The sequence below is a fragment of the Lacerta agilis genome, chromosome 8, assembly GCF_009819535.1.
Source record: "Lacerta agilis isolate rLacAgi1 chromosome 8, rLacAgi1.pri, whole genome shotgun sequence".
Classification (NCBI taxonomy): domain Eukaryota; kingdom Metazoa; phylum Chordata; class Lepidosauria; order Squamata; family Lacertidae; genus Lacerta; species Lacerta agilis.
In genome coordinates this window covers 46683432-46705594 of record NC_046319.1, presented here as the reverse complement: position 1 = coordinate 46705594, position 22163 = coordinate 46683432, and the positions used below count along the sequence as shown (strand labels likewise).

Sequence of the window (22163 nt, the reverse complement as noted above, 5' to 3'; positions counted from 1 at the left end):
GTGAGTGACAAATGCCTCTAAGCAACAAGTCACAGAAGCTGCACATTTCCCTTCTCTCTTTTAGGCTACTGTACATACAAGTACAGTGGGCAGGCAGTTTTTGTAGACATGGTTGCAAGGCTATCTGGTACTCCAGCACAGTGGGTTATGGGTTATGCAGTATTCCTACAGAAATAAAATGTGATTTGAGGAGGTGGTTTTCCACAGGGCTTCACACATTATTAACTTAGAGAATAATTTGTACAAATAAATGAACTCTGAATAAGTCAGTCACCTTCCATGTTTTTCAGCTCACATACCTGTGTCTTTGGCCAGTTTACAAGTTCTTTGTGTTGAATGGATGTTATAAACAATTAAATGGTAGTATGTGTAGAATAATAATAATAATAATAATTATTATTATTATTATTTATACCCCGCCCATCTGGCTGGATTTCCCCATGTCAAAGGCACATAACCCTCTGCTTCAGAAGAAAAATGCCTGTTTCCTTGCACTGGTAACACTGCTAACGGGCAGGATTCAAGGAACAGTGGGCAGAAGGATAATAGCTGCTAGCCCTATTGCACAAACATTTGCACATTAACTTGCGTAAGAGTGCGCATGGCACTGTAACAGGTAGGCTTTAGAGTAGTTTTCATGCTTCCACTTGTGGAAGAGGTGGCACAACAGAGGAACATATCTGGAATTAGTTTATTTATTTTCCTTGTGCAACACCTTGGTCCAAGCACAAAACTGCCCTTTTGGTGAACAGAAGAAACCTCCCACAAATGGAAGTGTATCTTTGGACATAATCCATAGTTATGAGGCATACAAGAAAAATTAAAGCACAATGTAGTTTTGCAGCTTAATCTCAAATATAACCAACAATAGGACACTTACTCGAGTATCATCCCTCTCCAACCCCCATACACTTCTGAGATCTGAAATAGCATGCCCGAGCCACTTACACTCTTTCTTCACCACCAACAGTGACAATGCACTCTGAGTATCCTCTGGGTTTAAAAGAAGCTAGCATTGCCTCCCCCTGCTGTGGCGGAGTGAGTGGAATGTTGCTACATTCTTTGACAATCTCCCGTACCAGTGGGTCATTCATCATTTGCTCACGCAAGTAGGTAGCATCTAGCCCAGATACCCACACAGCTGACATTACATCCTTCATGTGAACCTGAAGAGGCAGAAAGATATTTCAGGCAAACAAACAAGCCGAATCATAAAACAGTCATAAGAGCATATGGGTTTATGGAAAGCTTATTTCTCAGAATCCCTGCTTATACAACACCAGGATATAATGACTTGGAAGAAGAAGCACCGACATGAAAAATGCTACAGCATATGCATTACTTTGGTAATAGTGGTACCTCAGGTTACAAACACCTCAGGTTACAGACTCCGCTAAACCGGACATAGTACCTTGGGTTAAGAACTTTACCTCAGGATGAGAACAGAAATCGCACGCTGGCGGTGTGGTGGCAGTGGGAGGCCCCATTAACTAAAGTGGTACCTCAAGTTAAGAACAGTTTCAGGTTAAGAACAGACCTCCAGAATGAATTAAGTTCGTAACCAGAGGTACCATTGTTTAGAGGGCTGTCTCTATTCTGCAATTCTGCAAAAGCACATAATATGGCACTAGGTGCACAAATCAGCTTCCTTTAATCTAATTTTTCATTTTAAAACAAGTTCATAGTCCTTATGACTGAGAAAATAGGCTAGAAAGTGAGTGAAGAATACCTTCCTACATCTCACAATCCCAAGGAGCAGCTGAATAGTTGGGGCAGGACAGGAGTCCTCTATGCAGCAACTTGCTCCTCTATGACTAGGCATTGCTAGAATTATACAAAATAGTAAAATGTAGAATGAATTAAGCAAATTAATGTAAATAAAATATGTAAAGTTCCTTGGCCAGCTTAATCTATATATGCTACAGAATTCAGCTTTTCTTGGTGCAGAATGTCTGGGTACAGACAGAATGATGCTGGTAACATCAATAGTCCAGTGTTTTTCAACCTTTTTTGGGCAAAGGCACACTTGTTTCATGAAAAAAATCACGAGGCACACCACCATTAGAAAATGTTAAAAAAAATTAACTCTGTGCCTATATTGACTATATATAAAGTAATTTTTCAATTTTTCCCACGGCACACCAGGCAACATCTCGCGGCACACTAGTGTGCCGCGGAACAGTGGTTGAAAAACACTGCAATAGTCTACAACATGGACCCCAATCCCACAATGCATTGCAATTTGAAGCACCCAAGTACTATGAAGTGTTGATTATTTTTTTCTGAAGCAGCATTATGTAACTTCAAATTCCGTACCTTTCTTAACTCAGGGTCATGGGAGATCCATCTAATAACTGCTTCAAAAACATGTCTTTCATTCCCAACATTCAGCTTCTCCAAGGACAGCACTTCTTTTGCTCTCTGAGGACTCAGTTCCAGAAACTCCTCCGTACTGCTAACATCCCGGAAGTGTGTTTCCAGATATTCGGAGGCAAGATAATGAACATGACGCAGACAATAGTGTAGTGCAAAGTCCCGGATTCCAATACAGTTCTCAGCAGCGATGCAACCTTCCAGAAACTCACAGCACAGAGTTTTCAGGTCTGTAAGCAGCAATAAATCAGCAGCCTGCACAACGTCCTGGATGGTGTCTTCACTTAGCTTGATCTGCAAAAGGTTTATTTTGGAAGAGAGGAAATTACAACTAGTTCAGTTTCAAGTATGAAAGTGCAGCACTAGCGTCCACTACTGCAACTAACTGTCTTCCCTCTTCGTAGCTTGGTGGAGTTTTGCCTCTACTTTAGTGAGAAGGTAACAGCACAGCACTGGAGAGGGAAGTAGAAGTGTATGCCATACTTATGCCATGGGCCTTCTTTCCTCCTCCTCCAGTATGCTGCCTGTGTCACTTGTCACACATTTACATATTGATCATCTCTGATATAAAGTGACTCCTAGAGTCAGAGGTAGGATGACTTCAGTATGATACTGGAATTTGCTTGCTGCAATATGTGGTGAGAGCCACTTGCTTACATGGCTTTAAGACAGGGATCAGAAATGTTCATGGAGGATATGTCTGTCAAAAGACACTAGCCATGATACCTAAACAAAACCTCCAGGTTGATAGGTGGAATACTTCTGAATACTAGTCACGGGGGAAGAAACATGAGAAGGCATTTGCATTCACACCCAGGATTTGGACTTCCTAAAAGCTTCTAGCTAGCCACTACAAGAAAAAAGATGTTACACTAGTTGGACCCGTGGGTTTCATCCAGCAGTCTTCTTGTGCCTTTATTCTATGTACAGATAAGAGCATGTTCACAATCTCTCAACTGTTAAACACAGCAATGTGCCCTCTTGATAAATAACGTAAGGATCAGACCAGCTTCCACCTCATTTATCAAACTTTGCAAGAATCTCAGCAAGCAGCAGGGATGAGATGGTCCATGGGAAACTGGTCTGCAATCCACTCCAAGTCTACTTCAGGAGTATGGAACCTCTGGTCTGTGGACCAAATTAGGCCTGACGATTTGGTTAAAAATTTGGCCTGCAAGGCTATTTTTCCTAAACAACTCCCACCATATTTGACATTAGGTGTGGTGCAGGGAGAGAGGCAGATGCAGAGGAACCACCAGGAGCCTTGAAGTGTCCTCTTAATTGCAAGTGAGGCTTGTTGTCGATGTGGGTGATTGGCAGTGAAAGCAAACCCCATGGGATTGGCTGTGTTATTTGGGATCAGTTGCAATTAGGAACTTTGTAGCACAGATCATCTCTGCCCAAAGCAGGGCTTCCTATTAGCATTGATCTGCTGAATGGAGTTTACAGGAAGCCCCATTGGGATCAGCAAACCCCAAAGCTGAAGCTGGCGATATAAAGGAACTCTTTCAGTTAGAGCAGCTCAAGCTGCACTTGCATGAGAATTTTTTTACTTTGGCTGGGATCTGACCTGCCACTCAGATAATATGTCCTGCCCCAATCTACTTTCTGCCCATTCTATTCAAAGGCGTTTTTTTTGAAGGTGTAGATTATGACTAAAACTGACGTACAGAGATATGTAGGAATAACCTTGGAAACACAAACCTGACCACTGAAGATGTAGTCCAAAATCTCTTTCATAATATCAACAGATATCCCTTCAAGTTCAATTTTATATGTGGAGCCATCATCCTTTGGAGGATTATAGTTCAGCTTTGTTCTGAAATCAGAAAACATAGCTGTTTTTACAAAACGATTAGAACAAGACATAAACAAAGGAAGGTCACATACGAAAAATTCTCAGCTTTCAGAATAGGTTTTTCAATTACATATGAACACACAGGTGGGTAGCCGTGTTAGTCTGCCGTAGTCGAAACAAAATAAAAAATAATAAAATTCCTTCCAGTAGCACCTTAGAGACCAACTAAGTTTGTTCTTGGTATGAGCTTTTGTGTGCATCATGTGCTTTCGTTTGGTATCTGAAGAAGTGTGCATGCACACGAAAGCTCATACCAAGAACAAACTTAGTTGGTCTCTAAGGTGCTACTGGAAGGAATTTTATTATTTTTTATATGAACACTATTAAACAGAGGTACTAAGAAAAGGAGAAAGCAGCTGTTTAAAATGGCATCAGCCTCTGGATGTTTAGTGCACAGCCTAAAATTCTTTCATGCCAGCTGTTAAATATGGGAAGTTAACTCTGTTTTCTTATCAATTTTGATCAACACATTATTTCTTATTTGCTATGCATACACTCCCTAAATCTGCTCTGTTCTTAGCACAGGATTTGTACAGAATTTTTTCAAGTGATAAAAAGATAAAGTTTTCCAAATCCAATCAGATATAAACCTAAGGTTGCAAAACAATTCACACATTTCCTGGGAAACAACATTTATTAAATCTGCTACAGTGGAAATGACCACACACTAATCTGGATGCCTAAGGGAGACCACACTTTGCCAGACACGATGAAAGACCTGGAATAGGGAAAGGCGTAAATTGTACTGGAGCAGATATAAGGGATAGCCAGAACAAGAATATACCGGTAACATACTTAGCAATGCCTGAATTGAATAGTCTTGATATATGCTATACTGAGACATTATTATCCATCCATTAGGGGCATGTGAAGCCTTAGGTCTGTGAGCTGCTGGCTGCAACTTGGGGGGGGGGGCATTGTGAATCAGTTGGTCCTTAATTTGATCCAGCAAATCAATGCTCATTCCGACATGTCCTTTTTGATCTGGAGACATCGCCATTCATTCACTCATTTTATTACATTCATATCTCATTTCTCTTCCATGGAACTCAAGGTGCACATGTGTTGCCTCACTATGTGGTCCTCACAGCAACCCTGTGAGGTAGGATAGGCTGAGAGGCAGTGACTGGCTCAAGGTCACGCAGTGAGCTTCAAGGCTGAGTGGTGGTTACAACCCGAGTCTCCCAGGTTTCAGTCCAATACTGTTTCTCAGTCATGTGGAATCTTGGACAGCTTATGGCAGGGCCTTTGGGGTTTATGCCAACAGGCCTCAGCAGTAATGAAGTAATCATCTCTGCCTGAAGAGGCCCATCTAAGCCCATTCTCAATGAACTTTCAACGGCAACTGAAAACAGCTCAGGAAAACAAAATGGGAAAGAGAAAGAAATACACATCAGGAAGAGTTTCCCCCAAATTTATTCCTATTTCATTTCTTTTAGGAGTAAAACTGACTTGAAGGTTTCCAGATTTAAACAATAGGCTAGGTTGCCTACTGGATCAACTCACAAGCAATGAGCTGCATTCCATTTCAAGTAGAAAGCTTATAGAGGGCATGGTCACAAAGTTAAATCCATGCAATCATTTTGCTGAAAGTTTAACAAGTCTTGTTCATCATGAAAATGGTCATTGTTTAATATTTAACCTTATGTATCTGTATATAACACGAAGTGGGATTTGTGTAACACAGAGCTACAGGTGGTCTGTGAATTGTCTTTAGGAATCTCTCTCTTTAGCTATCTCTCTGTTTGTATGCATATAGGAAGAATAAGCTATATAAGGTATTTTTCCGTCTATAAGACGCACCCTATTTTCGGGGACTCAGTTTCAAGATAATGAGGAGAGATGTATCCATGTATAAGACGCCCCCTAATTTTTGACATTATTTTTTAGGGGGGAAACCTAGTCTTATACACGGAAAAATATGGTACTTCTGAAATTACATCTCCTCATTAAGGAAAGATCAGTTACCAGGCAGGATATCAAAACACAAAGTAAAAATGTTAGTATTATCAGTTATACAAATCTATTACAAATCAGTGAAGTAAACACTGACTGAGTCAGCAGAATGCTATTGCTTAAGGTTGAACAAAAGAATGGTATCTTTTTTAGTAAACACATTACACAGGCATAAATAGGACCTGGAATGAAGATCTCATGCCTATCTTCAAAGTCAGTATTAGCCACTTTTGGAAACACCTCAGGGTCTGTTTAGATGTTGCAATTTAAAGAGAAGTCTCGGTCTGATTTGCGTCTCAGGCACACATACACCCCACTCCTTTACCACAGGGAAGAGGTAATTAATAATCCTGTCTTCCACTGCCTCCCGCAGTTTGGTCAGACTCATGTTGGTAGCTTTGAGAACACTGTCCAACCATCTCATCCTCTGTCGTCCCCTTCTCCTTGTGCCCTCAATCTTTCCCAACATCAGGGTCTTTTCCAGGGAGTCTTCTCTTCCCATGAGGTGGCCAAAGTATTGGAGCCTCAGCTTCAGGATCTGTCCTTCCAGTGAGGACTCAGGGCTGATTTCCTTCAGAATGGATAGGCTTGATCTTCTTGCAGTCCATGGGACTCTCAAGAGTCTCCTCCAGCAGCATAATTCAAAAGCATCAATTCTACGGCGATCAGCCTTCTTCATGGTCCAGCTCTCGCTTCCATACTGGGAAAACCATAGTTTTAACTATATGGACCTTTGTCGGCAAGGTGATGTCTTTGCTTTTTAAGTTGCTGTCTAGGTTTGTCATTGCTTTTCTCCCAAATAGCAGGCGACTTTTAAATAGCAGGTATGGAATCAAAACCACAAAAGGAACACAAAGATTGAGGTGCTAAGCTTTCTCCACTTATGCCACTTTTACCTCCCCCTGCCGTCTACTGTCCAAGGTCTCGCCCCACCAAAAAAAACTAAGAATACAGGAAATTATCCTAGTCTAAAGAAAATCACATTGAGGGGGCTGAAGAAGGGACGTGAATAGCACTCTGTGCCAATGTTAGCCTTTTGCACTTTATATCTCACCCCCTCAGTTATTATGGGGGCGGATCCACATTAACACACACAGATCCAAAGCCATCAAGTACCCTTTGCTGCAAGTCAATGTAAATGACTGCCGATTTCTTTACTGCTGAAGTCTTTATGGTAGTTTTTGGTCTCAACCAGTGTGGTGTAGTGTGGTGTAGTGGTTAAGAGTGGTAGACTCGTAATCTGGGGAACTGGGTTCGTGTCTCCACTCCTCCACATGCAGCTGCTGGGTGACCTTGGGCTAGTCACACTTCTTTGAAGTCTCTCAGCCCCACTCACCTCACAGAGTGTTTGTTGTGGGGGAGGAAGGGAAAGGAGAATGTTAGCCGCTTTGAGACTCCTTCGGGTAGTGAAAAGCGGGATATCAAATCCAAACTCTTCTTCTTCTTCTTCTTCTTCAACCGACTTGGCACCAAGACACAGTTAGGTTAACTTACTTCTATGAAGATCTGTGATCTGCCAGAAAACCATCCCCTTGTTAGCCCTAATGAAGTATTGCTTAATTGTATTATATAAAAGACGACGAGTCATCATTATTGTTTTTATACCTGTAATGCTTCCTTGCTGTAAATTCTGCCTTTGGCTCATGAAAATGTTTCAGGGAGTATTATATTCCACATCAACATGATGCAAATTTAAACCCCTTCCCCATATAAAGATTTGTTCAACAAATTAACAAGGGTTTCTGTCTCCCCTCACCTTCTGTTCCAGGTCACACCCTAGCCCTTTGGCAGTGCACATTAAAGATATCAACTTTCACCACACCCTGCTCTGAGTGGCAATTTTCCAAAAAAATTGCTTACGTATTTGTTTTCAGGTGCTCTGTATATGATGAGCATCCTCAGAACTCAAAGGAAATAGAAATAAATCCTTGCAACATGCTTGTATAAAAACCAGGGTACCGTGTCTCTATTTCTTCTCTCCACCCTACAGAAACAGCTAATATACTGTAATTACTTGTTTCCATTTTTACCCTATGCTTCCCCAAATGCATTGAGTTGATAATGGCATCTTAAAAACCAAAATGCATGCCAAAAAAAACCCTTTCCCTCTCCCCTTTTCAAAATGCAAAATGTAGCAGCTTGGTTGCACTAAGGTGACACCTTTGTTGAAATAATTGAACAGGGTGCCTATATGCTACTGGGCCAAATCTAGGGTTTTACTTTACAGAGTTATTAACAACTTGGATCAGGGTATCTTGGCCTCTACATCCCTGCTTGTCTCTGCACTCAGCTGGTGAGGCCTTCCTGGCAATGCCATGTATTCAGTATGGTGTCACCAGAATTATGGAATTTATCTTTTTTCTCCCCACTCGGCCCTTTCCAAGCTGAATTATTGTTTTAGTTTGCAGCTGATAACATCTGTGATGGATTTTTATTATGTTTTGTCATTCTGCTTCATTATTGATTTTATGTATTTTTGTATACTCTTGTTCACTGCTTAGATAGTTTATACTAAACAGCATACAAATTCTTAGAATAAGGAATAAAAAAATTGGTTTTCAACTGGTGAAAAGTCAGCTTTTTAATTTTTCAGAATTTGTGAAGTCAAACAAGGTACTGTACTGTATTATAAAGTTTGCAATTTGTAGCATTTAATACCCAAAGGTAAGCTAATGTTGACATAGCTGGTCATGTCTCAATATCTCAATTACAATGTTGCAAAACTAAGAGCTGGCACTGCCTGGACTAGTAGGAGAGTTTAGCAACATAGCCTTTTAATAAAAAATGTTTTTATTAAAGGATTTCCATAGTTAACAAAGGTACATGCAATGTTTCCTTTTTCAATTCACATAGTCCTTTCTACAGGTCAGTTGCAGTCAGTGTGAGACACTGCTGTCATACACATTGTGAGGTTGGGGGGGGGGATAACTGGAGGGGGGGAGAAAAAGGGGATTAACTTTCATTCTTTTGCTTAGTATACATGCAGAGTTTTTGTGTCAGCGTTGTGACAATAGGTCCTTCATTTGTCTGCTTGTTTCTTTAATGGCGGTGCAAGAGACTGGAGAGCCCACAGCTTGGTTGGTTGCATTTAGTCGACTGCAGTGGGTTTTGTTTGTTTGTGTGAAGGGGTGGGGTTGTTGGGTCTGGTTAATCACTTTGATTTGTATGCTGTTGGGAGGTTTTCGTTGTTGCCTTGTTGGGCTGTATATGTAATAAAGGGGAGCTATATCAGGGTGAGAAGGCTGATTACCGAAGAATTGATGCTTTTGAATTATGGTGCTGGAGGAGACTCTTGAGAGTCCCATGGACTGCAAGAAGATCAAACCTATCTATTCTTAAGGAAATCAGGCCTGAGTGCTCACTGGACAGACAGATCCTGACACTGAGGCTCCAATACTTACTAAACGACTAAACAACAACATACCAGGGTGAAGGCATCCTCTTTTGTTTGTCTCCTGGTTAGCTTCAATTTGTTGGTTAACTTTCCTAGTAGGGTTGTTTCCCATACAGTTTGGTACAAGTGGTCCATGTTCACTCCTGACAGGTCACTCCAGTGTCTAGTTATGACACTCCTAGCTGCTGAGAGTAAGTGGCTTATGAGCTCTTTGTCATCAGAGTGTGCATTGTTGTCTTGGAAAATGTTTAAAAGGGCAGTTCTGGAGTTGCTTCTAGTACCTGCTTTGTTATTTTACAGGTTTCTTGTAGGACTGATGTCCCAAAGGGTTGAATTCGCGGGCATTCCCACCACATGTGGAGGTATGTGCCTGTGGTGGTACAATCTCTCCAGCATTTAGTTGAAGTTCCTGGGTGTATCAGCGCCAGCTTCCGAGGTATTAGGTACTATTTATAAATTAGTTGCAAACTGAGTTCCCTTCTGTTGGATGAGATGGACTTAAAAGGGTAGTTTAGACCACAGTTTGGGTAGGGCTTATTTCATAACCTATAGGATGCTCCCATTGGTCTTCAATTGTGTTGAGGAACTTTGTAGGGTCTTGGAGTAGTTTTTTATACATTGTGGATACCATCCATTGCTGTGTCCCTCTGCTGTCAGACGTTTTTCAAAGGTGGTCAGAGGCCTAGTGCCTGCTGCTTTGATTGCTGGGTTATTTAAGAAGGTGTGTAGTTGGTGTTGGTTTAACCAGGGTATTTGGGTGTCCCCTGGTTTATCTTGTATTTCTTGTGCTGGTGTGGGTTTGTCATTTTTGTAGAAGTTTTTTAGGCAGTATAAGCCTTTGGCATGCCATGTTTTTGTTGGGAAGCTTTGGGCTGCATGGTGGAATAGTGGGTGGTGGGTAGGCCTGGACAATGTATTGTCCAGGACCAGTCTGAGGGCCAGAGCATAATGGCAACTTCACCTGGCAGCATATCATGGGTGAGACTTGCTTGCGCCTTACCTTCCTCCTCCTGCTTCTTCCCTCTGCACGCTTACCTTCCTCCTCCTGCTTCTTCCCTCTGCACGCTGGGTGCTGGCGGCAGAGGGAACTGCCGTGGTTTCACCCAGCACCTCATGGGGCCAGGGCAATCCTCGTTGTTCCACCCTCCATGTGCTGGGCGCTGGCAGTGGAGGGAGGAGGCTGCCAAACTGAACAGGTATGGTCAGCACCCCAAATGAATGTCCACCCTGCAACATTCATCTAACCCCAGAATCCTCTGCCATGGAGTCCCCTGCATATTGCAGACACTAAAGGCATGAACTTGGAAAACCTGTTGTGTTCACAGCATGAAAATATGGTTATAGCAAATTAGGGTAAGAGCAACAGAGAATTTCAATCAAGGCCACCGGGTACATTCAGTGCAGCTAATGCACTTTCAATGTCTTAAGAAAACGGGACTAGGAATTCTGTACAATTAAATGCACAACAAACACAAGACCTGCTTTTCTAGCAGGGCAGGATAAAACAAGAGAGATCAGCTACCACCTTCCTAAGCTGACATTCCTTCAATTTGTACGCTGTAATTTCAGGGTCCACCCTGGACATTTTTCACAACTGAAACTGTATATATTACATGCAGGTCTCCCTTTCTGAACACAATGAAATTCCCAGGAAATCACTCATTAGGCAAGTGTTCACATAACAGGCTGACGATTTCCATTCTTTCCTGTGGGAACATTTCTAATCCTTTATTTGTCCAATCTCTCCCTCTTTCATGGTTTCTTTCAGAAAAGGCTGCTGCTGACCAGCAAGAAACAAAAGTTTATGTTCAAAAGTAATCTTGAACAAATGTTCTTAGCTATATCATACCAACTTTTAAATGATAAATATGGGGAGATAGATTTGTATTTCAGATATTAATGCAAATTTGGCTAACCACCACACAAAACCTCTGATCTATTAAGTTTTTTTTTAAAGTAATCATGCTATTTGGGGGTTTAAACTGCAACAGCCTACAAATCACATTAAAAAACCAAAATACAACCTAGTATGCCAAGATGTAACAGAAATGGTAATTCCACATATAAAGACAGAAGGGAATGTGCTAACCCATGTTGCCTAACACTTCCATTAGCCAAAAACACTCAAAGTAACAGCACAACTACCATTATTACTCACCCAGTTATGTTCTTACATAATCTCCAGAACTGAATTTAAATCTCACTCAGTCATTAAAATTAGGAGCCAAATGATGCACACCACCAAATTTATGCAATGACTAAGGAGCTTTAGTCATCTGTCTTCTCAGAAGCTTCAATAAAAACCAATCAAAATGCTATAAAAATCAGACAATGCCAAGTAGAAAGAAGAAAGAAGTCTGAGACAGAATAGGCAGGCCCACACCCTCTTTCAGCCACAGCAGATAGCAACAACTTTAGATCTATTTATGGTTCTTTTATGTTAGTAGTTTTAACCAAGTCTTTTAGCAAGACATTTGTACATCAGGAATAACAAGTTTACAGTACAACTACTCAAGAATCATTTGAGCATTTTGGGCTAATAACAGGACAAAAACATTACATTAAGATGTAGAAATATTAAATCTATCTTTTAAGTATCAAGCACCTGTAAAAAGGCTATTTTAGGATTTTGGCTATAGGAATTTCACTGAAGAATATATTTCCCTGACCCTGCAAACAGCAGCATTGTTAACTGTGACACTTGTGTCTTGAATGTAATCACAGTGTATATGTAAACCTGATTTGGAAGAAGTAGAGGGATGCTAAAATTGTTATCACCTCTTTGCAGAACAATGCAGTTAGCAAGCGGTTATCTGCAAATTATAAGTTACCACTTGGGCAATGATCATGAAGTAATTAATGAATATCATTTTTAACACACATGCTCTGTAGAAATGCTGGTTGTTTAATTATTCAGTTCTTGAAACATTGGAATTTAGAATTGTAATCCAAACAGTCTCACAACAAATCAGTGGGAGCCCATGTTATGCTGCTCTACAGACCCAAACCTAACAGAAAGAGGCCAAGTAAAAAGAAAAGAAAAAATCTGAAAGTCACCCACCCACCCACCCCTCAGACAAGGCTCTCTTTGGATATGCTAATATGCCGACTCACTGGCACACTCAGTGTATCCAAGTCACATCAAACATATTTCCATTTTCTCAGAATACTTGAAGCACTGATTAAATATGTGGCTAGATGTCTTATAAAATGAAAGAGAATTATTCTTATTATATCTTGGATATCTGAATAGTTTACACAGGATAAAAATAGCTTGAATTGTATTCTATTTGCCAACCACTAAACTCATACCTGCCCCTTTAGGATGTATAAGAATAGTAATAATTAGCATCTGTATAGCACATTTGAATGTTCAAAGCACTCTACGCACATTAGATTCTTATAATTGTTACCACCCAGGGTGGCCCATTCTGTTTTGCCGCCTGAGGAAAAAGGGAAAGGTGCCCCCCACTCCTCCGAAGATTGCTTACTGAGTTCACACAGCTGTGGCTTCCGGCAAGACTCATGGAACTCTTGTGAGATCTCATTGGAAGCCACCACTGCAGCTGCACAACCCTAGCAGAGGCAGGAGGGACACCACCCCACAGGATTCTGCTGCCCAAGGCGGCTGCTTCAGTCTGCCTCATGGGCAGGCCAGTCCTGTTACCCCCACACAACAAAAGGTAGTCTAGCATTATTATTCTCATATTGAAGATAGGGAGCAGAGGTCATGGGAGAGTGAATTTGTGGCAGAGATGAAACTAGAACCTGGGACTTACTCACTGGCTGTGTTTGTACCTTCACACTAAGCCAAACCATGGAGTTGTACAAACATGCTGGTTCCTGAAAAGGAGATCACATTTGTTTTAAAACACCCCCCCCCGGGCTTTTCAGGCCGGCATAACACAAAGCCAAAGTATTGTCTGAACCCAAGATCATGGTGATTAACTCTCCTCCTTAACCATCATCTGTAGCCAAGATTTGTTCTATGGTTAAGCAGGAGAGAAAACCCCCAGCTTTGGACAGCACACTAAAGCCAAACTTTGGGCTTAGCTATTGTCTTGTGCTGACCTAGAGTCCAGGGAGGAACAAAGTTGGTGTGAGCTCCTCTCCGAGAGCCAACACATTAGCACAGTCATGGTAAGCCACATTCTGTCTTACTGCAACATATGAACCAGGACTGTTATTTTGGGTTGGATGATATGGTCATATTATCTTGGATACAAAGGGAGGCTGTTATAGCCATAAAGAAAACTAATGAAATTATAATGACAACAAGGCTGAGATTATCTTGCAAACATATATGGCTTGCTTACTCAATCTAGATCCAGCATTTTGCTGACTACTCCAAGTCATTCACAGGTACACATACTTCTTTACAAAACTGTGAGCTACATGAACCTTTCCCTTTGTTTTTTTCAAAAACAGTAACAAACATACATTCCAAAGTTCACTGATCTTGGGATGAAGAGAAGGTGTTCTTTAAAAAAAAGTCATTGCCAGGGGTTCTTGATTCTCTTTTGACTTACTTCCCTTTCTGAAACAAAATTTTAAAATGTAAACAAATCCAAGGTTGAAGTAATTCAGGGGTGTTGTCCCAGGATGCCTAACAGTATAAACAAAACAAAATAAAAAATTCCTTCCAGTAGCACCTTAGAGACCAACTAAGTTTGTTCTTGGTATACGAAGAACAAACTTAGTTGGTCTCTAAGGTGCAACTGGAAGGAATTTTTTATTTTTTATTTTGTTTTGACTATGGCAGACCAACACGGCTACCTACCTATAACTGGAAGTATAAACAAGTACTTCAATTAAAAATGATAATGTCTTATTACTGTTGTTGTTATTATTATTATTAATCAATTAATTAATTAATTTATATCCAGCCTTTTCCCTGACAGGACTCAAGGCATCTTACAGATAACAACAAGAATTGCCATGAACATGGAAAATGAATCACTGAAACAATTAAACGTTAATAGAATTAAAACTATATACACATATAAAATTTGTTTAAAACATACAAATAATTACAATAAAAGCAGCATCACACCAGCCCTTTCATTAAAAGCAGTCAATTCTTCCCAGCTGAACTGAAAACTGTTGTTCTGCATCTTTTACCAGCATCTTTGAAACCCAGCCATTACAGTATCATAGGTACAGACATATCTCTAGCAAGTCCTTATGATTTCTAGCAACTGTGCAGCTGGGATTTGTTCTCAGGCAATTTTAATTCTCATTCTTGTCCCCTTGCTTCAGGCAACAGGCTTTTTGTCTGGTTCTGGCCTCTCCCTTTCTTAATTAGACATGTGGGCTGACATTCACTTTTCATCCATCAGCATTTCCATTTCCCCATTATGTCCAAGGGCACATTACATATACTGTAGCAAAATGCCCTATTATAAAACATATCTTCAGGAAGAAGAGTTTCCTTACACAGAATCCTGATGCATTAGTAGGAAACCCTGGTTTTGGTTTCAAATATGCATAATGGATTTCATTGCAAAAATACCCTGTAAATTATACACAGTTATCCTTATTAAAACAGCCCTAACAGAATACAATAACCATCTAAATAAACCCCTTCCTTATAATTTAGTAATATCTATAAAACACCAATTTTTATAATCTAGCTGAATTTAATTCTTATTTCTGAAATGGGAAAAACACTTTAAAAATGTACACCTAGCATCATCTAACATGCAGTTTGACTAAAAATATGCACTTTTGTTCCCTTTCCAATTACCATTCCAAATTAAAAAAACAAACCCTATGCATTAAAAAACACTTGCACACTCCTGCATCCACAATAACTGATTCAATGAAAGATTTTATCTTGTCATTCTCGAATTCTCTGGAACAAATGTGGAGACAAATGCTTACAACCATCTACAAATATTTTGTTTGTTGTTCCTATTGTTGTTTCTAAAACTATTGTGTGTGTTGTGCGAATAAAAAAGCTACAGAACTCTTTATTTCACTAGGCATCAATACTTTAGCTCACTAAGGCTAAAGCTGAATAAGTGCCACTAGATAAACTAACTTTTCATGTTTCTGAGCCAGTTGTTCATGTTTTCTGTACCGATGCTGATTACAGTGGTACCTCTGGTTACGAACTTAATTCATTCCGGAGGTCCGTTCTTAACCTGAAACTGTTCTTAACCCGAAGCGCACTTTCACTAATGGGGCTTCCCGCTGCCGCCGCACCACTAATGTGCGATTTCCGTTCTCATCCTGGGACAAAGTCCTCAACCCGACATACTACTTCCAGGTCAGCGGAGTTTGTAACCCGAAGCGTTTGTAACCCGAGGGACCACTGTATAGTGAAATGTTTTTATATATTGTTATAATCCATTATCGGATCATTTCTATCTGATGCTAAAAATACTGTCAATTAAAAGACTGACTATGCTAGGTATAATGTTCTTGATTTCTCCAGTGAACTCAAACTACATGGTACCACAATAGTTAAGGATTAGCAACCGAGGCTTTAGAAGACACCCAAATATTGTTTAAGGTCAACACTAGTGCATTTTAGGGCATTTAAAATGCAACAAGGTTGTTTCCTCCTGCTTAATTTCAAGTCTCACTGACATGCTACTATACACACCAGAGAGGGGGCAGGGGTGTCTTCACCTAGTGCGTGTTACCCATTTATTTCTCCATGCCTGCAACATACACCCCAACCTCCTATTCATGAAGCTGTCATCTGTGCATGCACAATGGCTGTCTCAAATGTACACACCTCAGTTTAACAGCTGGTTTGAGTGGAAATGAATCAAAAAGCAGTATTTCTCAAGAATCTACAAAACAGATATGGATTGTGATTGATGTCATATGTACATAGTTTTAAACACTGGCAGTGGGAATGCACTAGAGGCAGAATTATTGGTAATGTGCACATGGCCTCAGTATGTAGGCTGCATATTCATTGGCAATCAGCATAACGTGACATCAAATGTGTTGGCAACAAATCTAAATAATTTTAAATCAAGCCTTTTCATTTTCTACACTTAAACCAATAAAGGAGGATAGTAACTGCCCTATAAGCTGCCAGAACCATAAACTATGTGATGAAATGTCAGTTGTCAAAATACCAATATTTAACAAAGCTTGTCATAACACTTCAAAAAGAGGCAAAGTGGCTTCAATGCAAACTATGCAAAGAGTGATGATTAAATATTCAGCATGCATTTAATCTGAAACTACTTATCAAAGTAGGGAGAGTAGAGAACAATCTAATGCTGAAAATGTTCCGGACAGGCCTTTCCTGCTGGGTGAGGCAGCTGAAGATGAGCAGCTTATTTATTAGTTCCTCACAAGAAGGAAATAACAAAGCACCACACACTCTCTCTAAGGGTGTCACTGTATTGTGTAAACACCAAGTTGCATATTATAATGAAGGGTATCATTTCAAAGTTAAAATGTCCAGTCAGCTTTAGAAAGGTGTGTGTTGTTTTATTTAAAGCATATTTAAAGCATATATTTAAAATGAAGCACAGGAAGTACATAGTTAAAATTATAAAGACAGCAACTGTAGCCTTATGCATAAGTAGTGCATTTGCAAGATATATGTAACAAATTGTGAGACTCCCATCTCTACTATTTATTGTCAGTCTTAATAATGTCAGTTCTATATACATGAAAGAACTTTTTAGCACACAAAGCAGGAATCCCCCAGGTGGCTGCCTTTCAGTTAGTTGCTAACCAATACAGTGGTACCTCGGGTTACAGGCGCTTCAGGTTACAGACGCTTCAGGTTACAGATGCTTCAGGTTACAGACTCGGCTAACCCAGAAATAGTACCTTGGGTTAAGAACTTTGCTTCAGGACAAGAACAGAAATCGTGTGGTGGCGGCGCAGGAGGCCCCATTAGCTAAAGTGGTACCTCAGGTTAAGAACAGTTTCAGGTTAAGAACGGACCTTAAGTTCTTAACCCGAGGTACCACTGTAATTTCAAAACCACCCCTCACCATGAAAACTGCCACTTTTGATTTCTGCAAGAATCTGTTTATTACATCAAACAGGGGTTGATGACAGTGATGCCAATAAGTAATGTTGCTAAACAAAGAAATGATACTTCCTGTATACCTTTCTAGCAAAAGGAAGCATAAGTGGCTTGTGAGCATGAATTTGGCATTAACCTCCTGACTATGGCAAGCACTGACCCCCAGAAGCTACACACCTGTGGAATTTGTCCAAGTCTAGGCTTCTGCCTCCCTTTCTGAATCATAAAGTACAGCTACATGCTTTCTCCTGTTTACAGCACAATGAGATTGATGTGCTTTTAAGTAGCTCAGAAATTTTTAAAAGGCATGAAATACAAGATGGGGTCAAAATGACAGCGCTGAGCTATACAACTCTGTGTGTCTGTGTATGGATCTATTTGGTGTTTTATTAAAATAGTCAGGACTTTGTCTGTACTTTTTAATCTATTCTCTTTCTATTGTTGAGGAAATGTGCGGATAAGAGGAAAACAACAGGCCAGGGCAGGGCTGGAGAGAGAAAAAGAGAAAAGGGAGTGAGCAGCTAGGTTGTTAGCTAACCAACTGGGTCAACAAGAAAACCCACGAAAGCTAATAAGGAGAAAGATTTGAATCCATAATGTGGTGGCTAGTTAATAGTCTTGTTCCTGTTACAGACAGCTCCTTTTGCTGTTTTAATCATTCATATACTCTTATCTAGTTTCCCATAAACCATGGTCCCTGGGCATAGTATGGAGGAGACTGAGCAGTAATTTCACTGAAGCTAAGCTTCAGCAACAGGGGGTGGTGAGATGTCTCTGGGAACCTGGCAGGTAGCACCTGTTGTTTAAAAAGCAGGGTTCGTTTTAAGAATCAAGCAGTTGGTTTGTTGAACCAGGACTCTTATCATATACCGGTACTCTTATCTAGTTTCCCATAAACCATGGTCCCTGGGCATAGTATGGAGGAGACTGAGCAGTAATTTCACTGAAGCTAAGCAGGTCTGGGCCTGGTCAGTGTCTGGATGAGAGAGAAAATTTAGGAACTGCAGGTCTCGCTTTAGTTTTTTTGCAAAGCACTGTGACTCAGTGGAAGAGCATCTTCAGCGATCCCTGCTTGAAACCCAATGGAGTTGCTGCCAGTCAGTGTAGACAGTATTGAGCCAGATAAACCTATGGTCTGTCTAAGGCAGCTTCCTGTTTAACAATGGAAGGAGGTAACAACCCACGCCCCCTGTTTTCATTAATTCTCTGGCGTGCAGCTGCAGCATTCATATATCAACTGAATGTTCTCTCTAATGGAACCCCAGTATTGTGTGGACTTGTAAAGGATTAACTAAGTGTACATCCCAAGATTACTAAATATGATCTGTATATCTGTAAGGAGTATTAACTATCCAGAGTGGTTAAGAGAGTTAAAAAATTCCACCTTTTAAATGCACGCTAGAGGGAAAACAAGCCAGGAAACACTCTTTCATATAGCAGGTTTTTTTTATAAAGCTGGCAATGCAATTTCAAGAATAAGTCTTTGTTCTGTCAAAAGATATTGGGTTCAGCCATGGCACACAGCATTTAATAAGGAGTGATGGGGTTCAAGCCATCTTGGAAGTCTTAGTTCTTCAATCCTGAAGATGTGTTTGTGGAGGGTTGCAATTCATCAGTGTTGAGAAAGGACACTGCATATTCTCGGGAAAACTTTTGTCAACGGTGGTCAAGAAGCTACATGCCTCTGTGAAGCTCACAAGCAAGAACACATTTCAAGAAACCATGATGAATCCTGTTAAAAAGATCAGGACTTGCAGGTCAAGTTTCCAGAAGCATCTGCTTGTTACTGTTGGAAACAGGATGCTGGGCTTGATAGACCCACCCTGGTTTCATCCAGCAAGGCTCTCCTGCTGTCCAAGCTACATACAATTGGAAGTCTTGGTCCAACAAACCAACTGCTTGATTCTTAAAACGAACCCTGCTTTTTAAACAACAGGTGCTACCTGCCAGGTTCCCAGAGACATCTCACCACCCCCTGTTGCTGACAGAGAGCAGGACTAAGGACTCCTAGGGCTCAAGTTCCTTACTGAGGAGCAGACGGTTGGCCAGCCTCCTTCCTTTCTTATTTCTTGTGTTTACATCCTAACCTTTCCTCCAAGGAGCTCACTACATGGTTAACCTCTCCCCAAAATTTATCCTCACCACCTTGTGTGGTAGCTTCGGGGACTGCTCCAATGTCACCCGCGGTGCTTCGCGGCCAAATGGAGATCTGGACCCGGGTCCCGCCCCCACGCCCCCAATTTTAGACAGCCACTCTAACCGCTACACCGCACTGCCTCTAGCCGAGCTTGCCAGCTAATTCCGAGATAGTGGTAGTAACAACAATAACACGCGTGTGTTGCGCATGTGCAGCCAGGAAATGCTCTCCCCTCCAAACACACCCGCCTGGTGCACTCTGCACATGCTCGTGGGGTTAAGGGAGACCCAATGACGAGGCCGTGCCTCACCTGATGTAAGGGCTGGCGGCTGCCAGGATGTTGGTCTGCACGGGGATCTCCTCGCCCTCCAGCACCAGATGGGCGTCGCAGAAGCGGCCCTCCTCGCGGAAGGAGCTCAGCGCCCTCAGGAGCCGGGCCGGGTGCTGGGGATCCGACACGGCGCTGCCCGCCGCCCCGCTCGACATCGCGGCGTCCCCAACCGGGCGGAGCCCAATTCTTAGCAGCAGGAGTTAAGGGGTGGTGGTCGCCGATACCGCCTCCTCTTCTCCCTTCGCGCCTTTTCCTTTTCTCCTCAGGGGCCTGACTCCGCCAGGCCAAGGCGGCCTTTCTCTGCTCCTCCTCCTCCTCACGCGCCCAGCAGGCCGAAGCTGCCTCCGCGCCTCGCGTCCTCTCTCTCGCCTCAGCCGCTCTCCGGCTCCTCGCATCCGAGCCGGTCCCCCACCATACATCCCAGCCCCGGCTCCGGCCTTGACATCATATCCTCGCGCCGGCCCATCCCGGCTCCGCCTGCCGGGGAGGAGGAGGAGGAGGAGGAGCCGCCGGAGCCGCCGCCGCCGGTGAGATGGAGGGGAAGGAACTGGGCAGCCGTGATTATCATCACCTCCAGGCTGGACGAAACGGAACACCACGCGGGATGACAACAACAGCAGCAGCAACAACAACAACATCACACGCTTTATCCTCTTTGCTGGCATGCGCGCAAAGCAGGGCGGGCGCTCTGCTTATGCTCCGAGGACCAGGGCGGCTCTCCATCTTCCTTGGGCTGAGCTTGCTCATTTAGGTTATGTGGGATAACCTATGGCCCTCCGGACGTTGCTGAATTACAATTGCCCAATTGACTTAGCTTAAAAACTATTGTAAACAGTTAAAATTTTGAGTAGGATTGGAATAACACTTGTAGTTTAATGGTGAATTTTGGATATAATGTAAATGAAGATTTGGGTTATTGTAAAAGATGCAGGAGGAAATGATTAACAATAGGACCCTCAAAGGGGAGGAGGGAAGTCCAGGAAATTCTATGGAATCTTGACTTTCTGTTGTATGTTGGATATGTGATCGTAAAACTAATTTGAAAAACCAAATCAATTTTTTATATCTCAAATACAATTGTCCCTGAGGCTGTGTTTGTGAGATTAATGGGAGCCCAGCAACATCCGGAGGGCTATAGGCTATTATTTATTTATTGTAGGTGTTTCTATACTGCTTAATATTCAGAATCTCTAAGGGGCGTAAGATTAGCCAGCCATGCACAAACTCCTGATATGTGGAGTGAGTGGAAGATACATCTGAACATGCTCACAGCATTAAGCATCAAATAATGTTCAGAGATTTGCAGCACAAACCTATGCATATTTACTTGTAAGTAATCCCCATTGAACTTCTAGGACGTACTGTACTTTTAATTGTGCATAGGAGTGTGTTGTTATATGCTGAGACTATGCATGTATTCTTTGGAAGAATGCTGTTGTAAACATCAGACCTGGATTAAATGGTGCCTAGTGTCTTCAGCGCCTCCATCCATTTGCTCCACTTTATTTCAGAGTTGGATCCATGTTTTGTATGAATGATTTATCTTGTCATGTAAGACAATAAATTTTCATGCTAAAGATATAAAAATCTGTATTGTGTGGTGTAAACCACTCCATTTCATCACATGAACGGTGGTGTAAATTGCCGCACAAAACTCCCACTATTTCCCAGGTTAACAGGGCTGCAAACAGATTTTTTAAACATAGAAATGAGTACTAGTTCCATTAGATTCCACTAGATTTCCAGATGTGATTTTAGCATCATGTGAAAGATAAGATAAGATAAAATGCAGAAATTGTCAGGTAAGGAAATGTTGGAAAAATGGAATAAAGTGCTGCCTGAATGCAGCCCAAATAATTTCACAGTAGACTCATTGAAATGAATTAACAGGTTCATTCTTTTCAGTGGGTGCATTCTGCCTGGGACGTAGTTGAATACAACCCAGTTATTACACTGGCCCCAACCAGAAGTTGGGCATTTAGTATTGCTGATCCCATGCTGTGGAACACGCTTCAAAGAAATATTTGGCAGACATCTCATTAAGACTTTTTTTATGTGGACAGGCCTATGCAGCCGATTAAACTTTTCTTGAGTAGCCAGTCTTTT

The 22163-nt window shown here is 41.5% G+C and overlaps 1 protein-coding gene across 1 annotated transcript in view; it reads right to left on the bottom strand.

Moving 5' to 3' along the window:
• GAN (gigaxonin) overlaps nucleotides 1–20278 on the bottom strand; it is a 30278-nt gene extending 10000 nt beyond the window's left edge. The window contains exons 1-4 of the mRNA XM_033157200.1: nucleotides 20037–20278; nucleotides 4078–4192; nucleotides 2317–2667; nucleotides 949–1166 (exon numbers count right to left, since the gene is read on the bottom strand). Of these exons, the coding sequence (XP_033013091.1) occupies nucleotides 949–1166; nucleotides 2317–2667; nucleotides 4078–4192; nucleotides 20037–20212 (860 nt within the window). The 5' untranslated portion in view covers nucleotides 20213–20278. The remainder of the gene's footprint in view (nucleotides 1–948; nucleotides 1167–2316; nucleotides 2668–4077; nucleotides 4193–20036) is intronic.
• Nucleotides 20279–22163: the final 1885 nt, after the last annotated feature.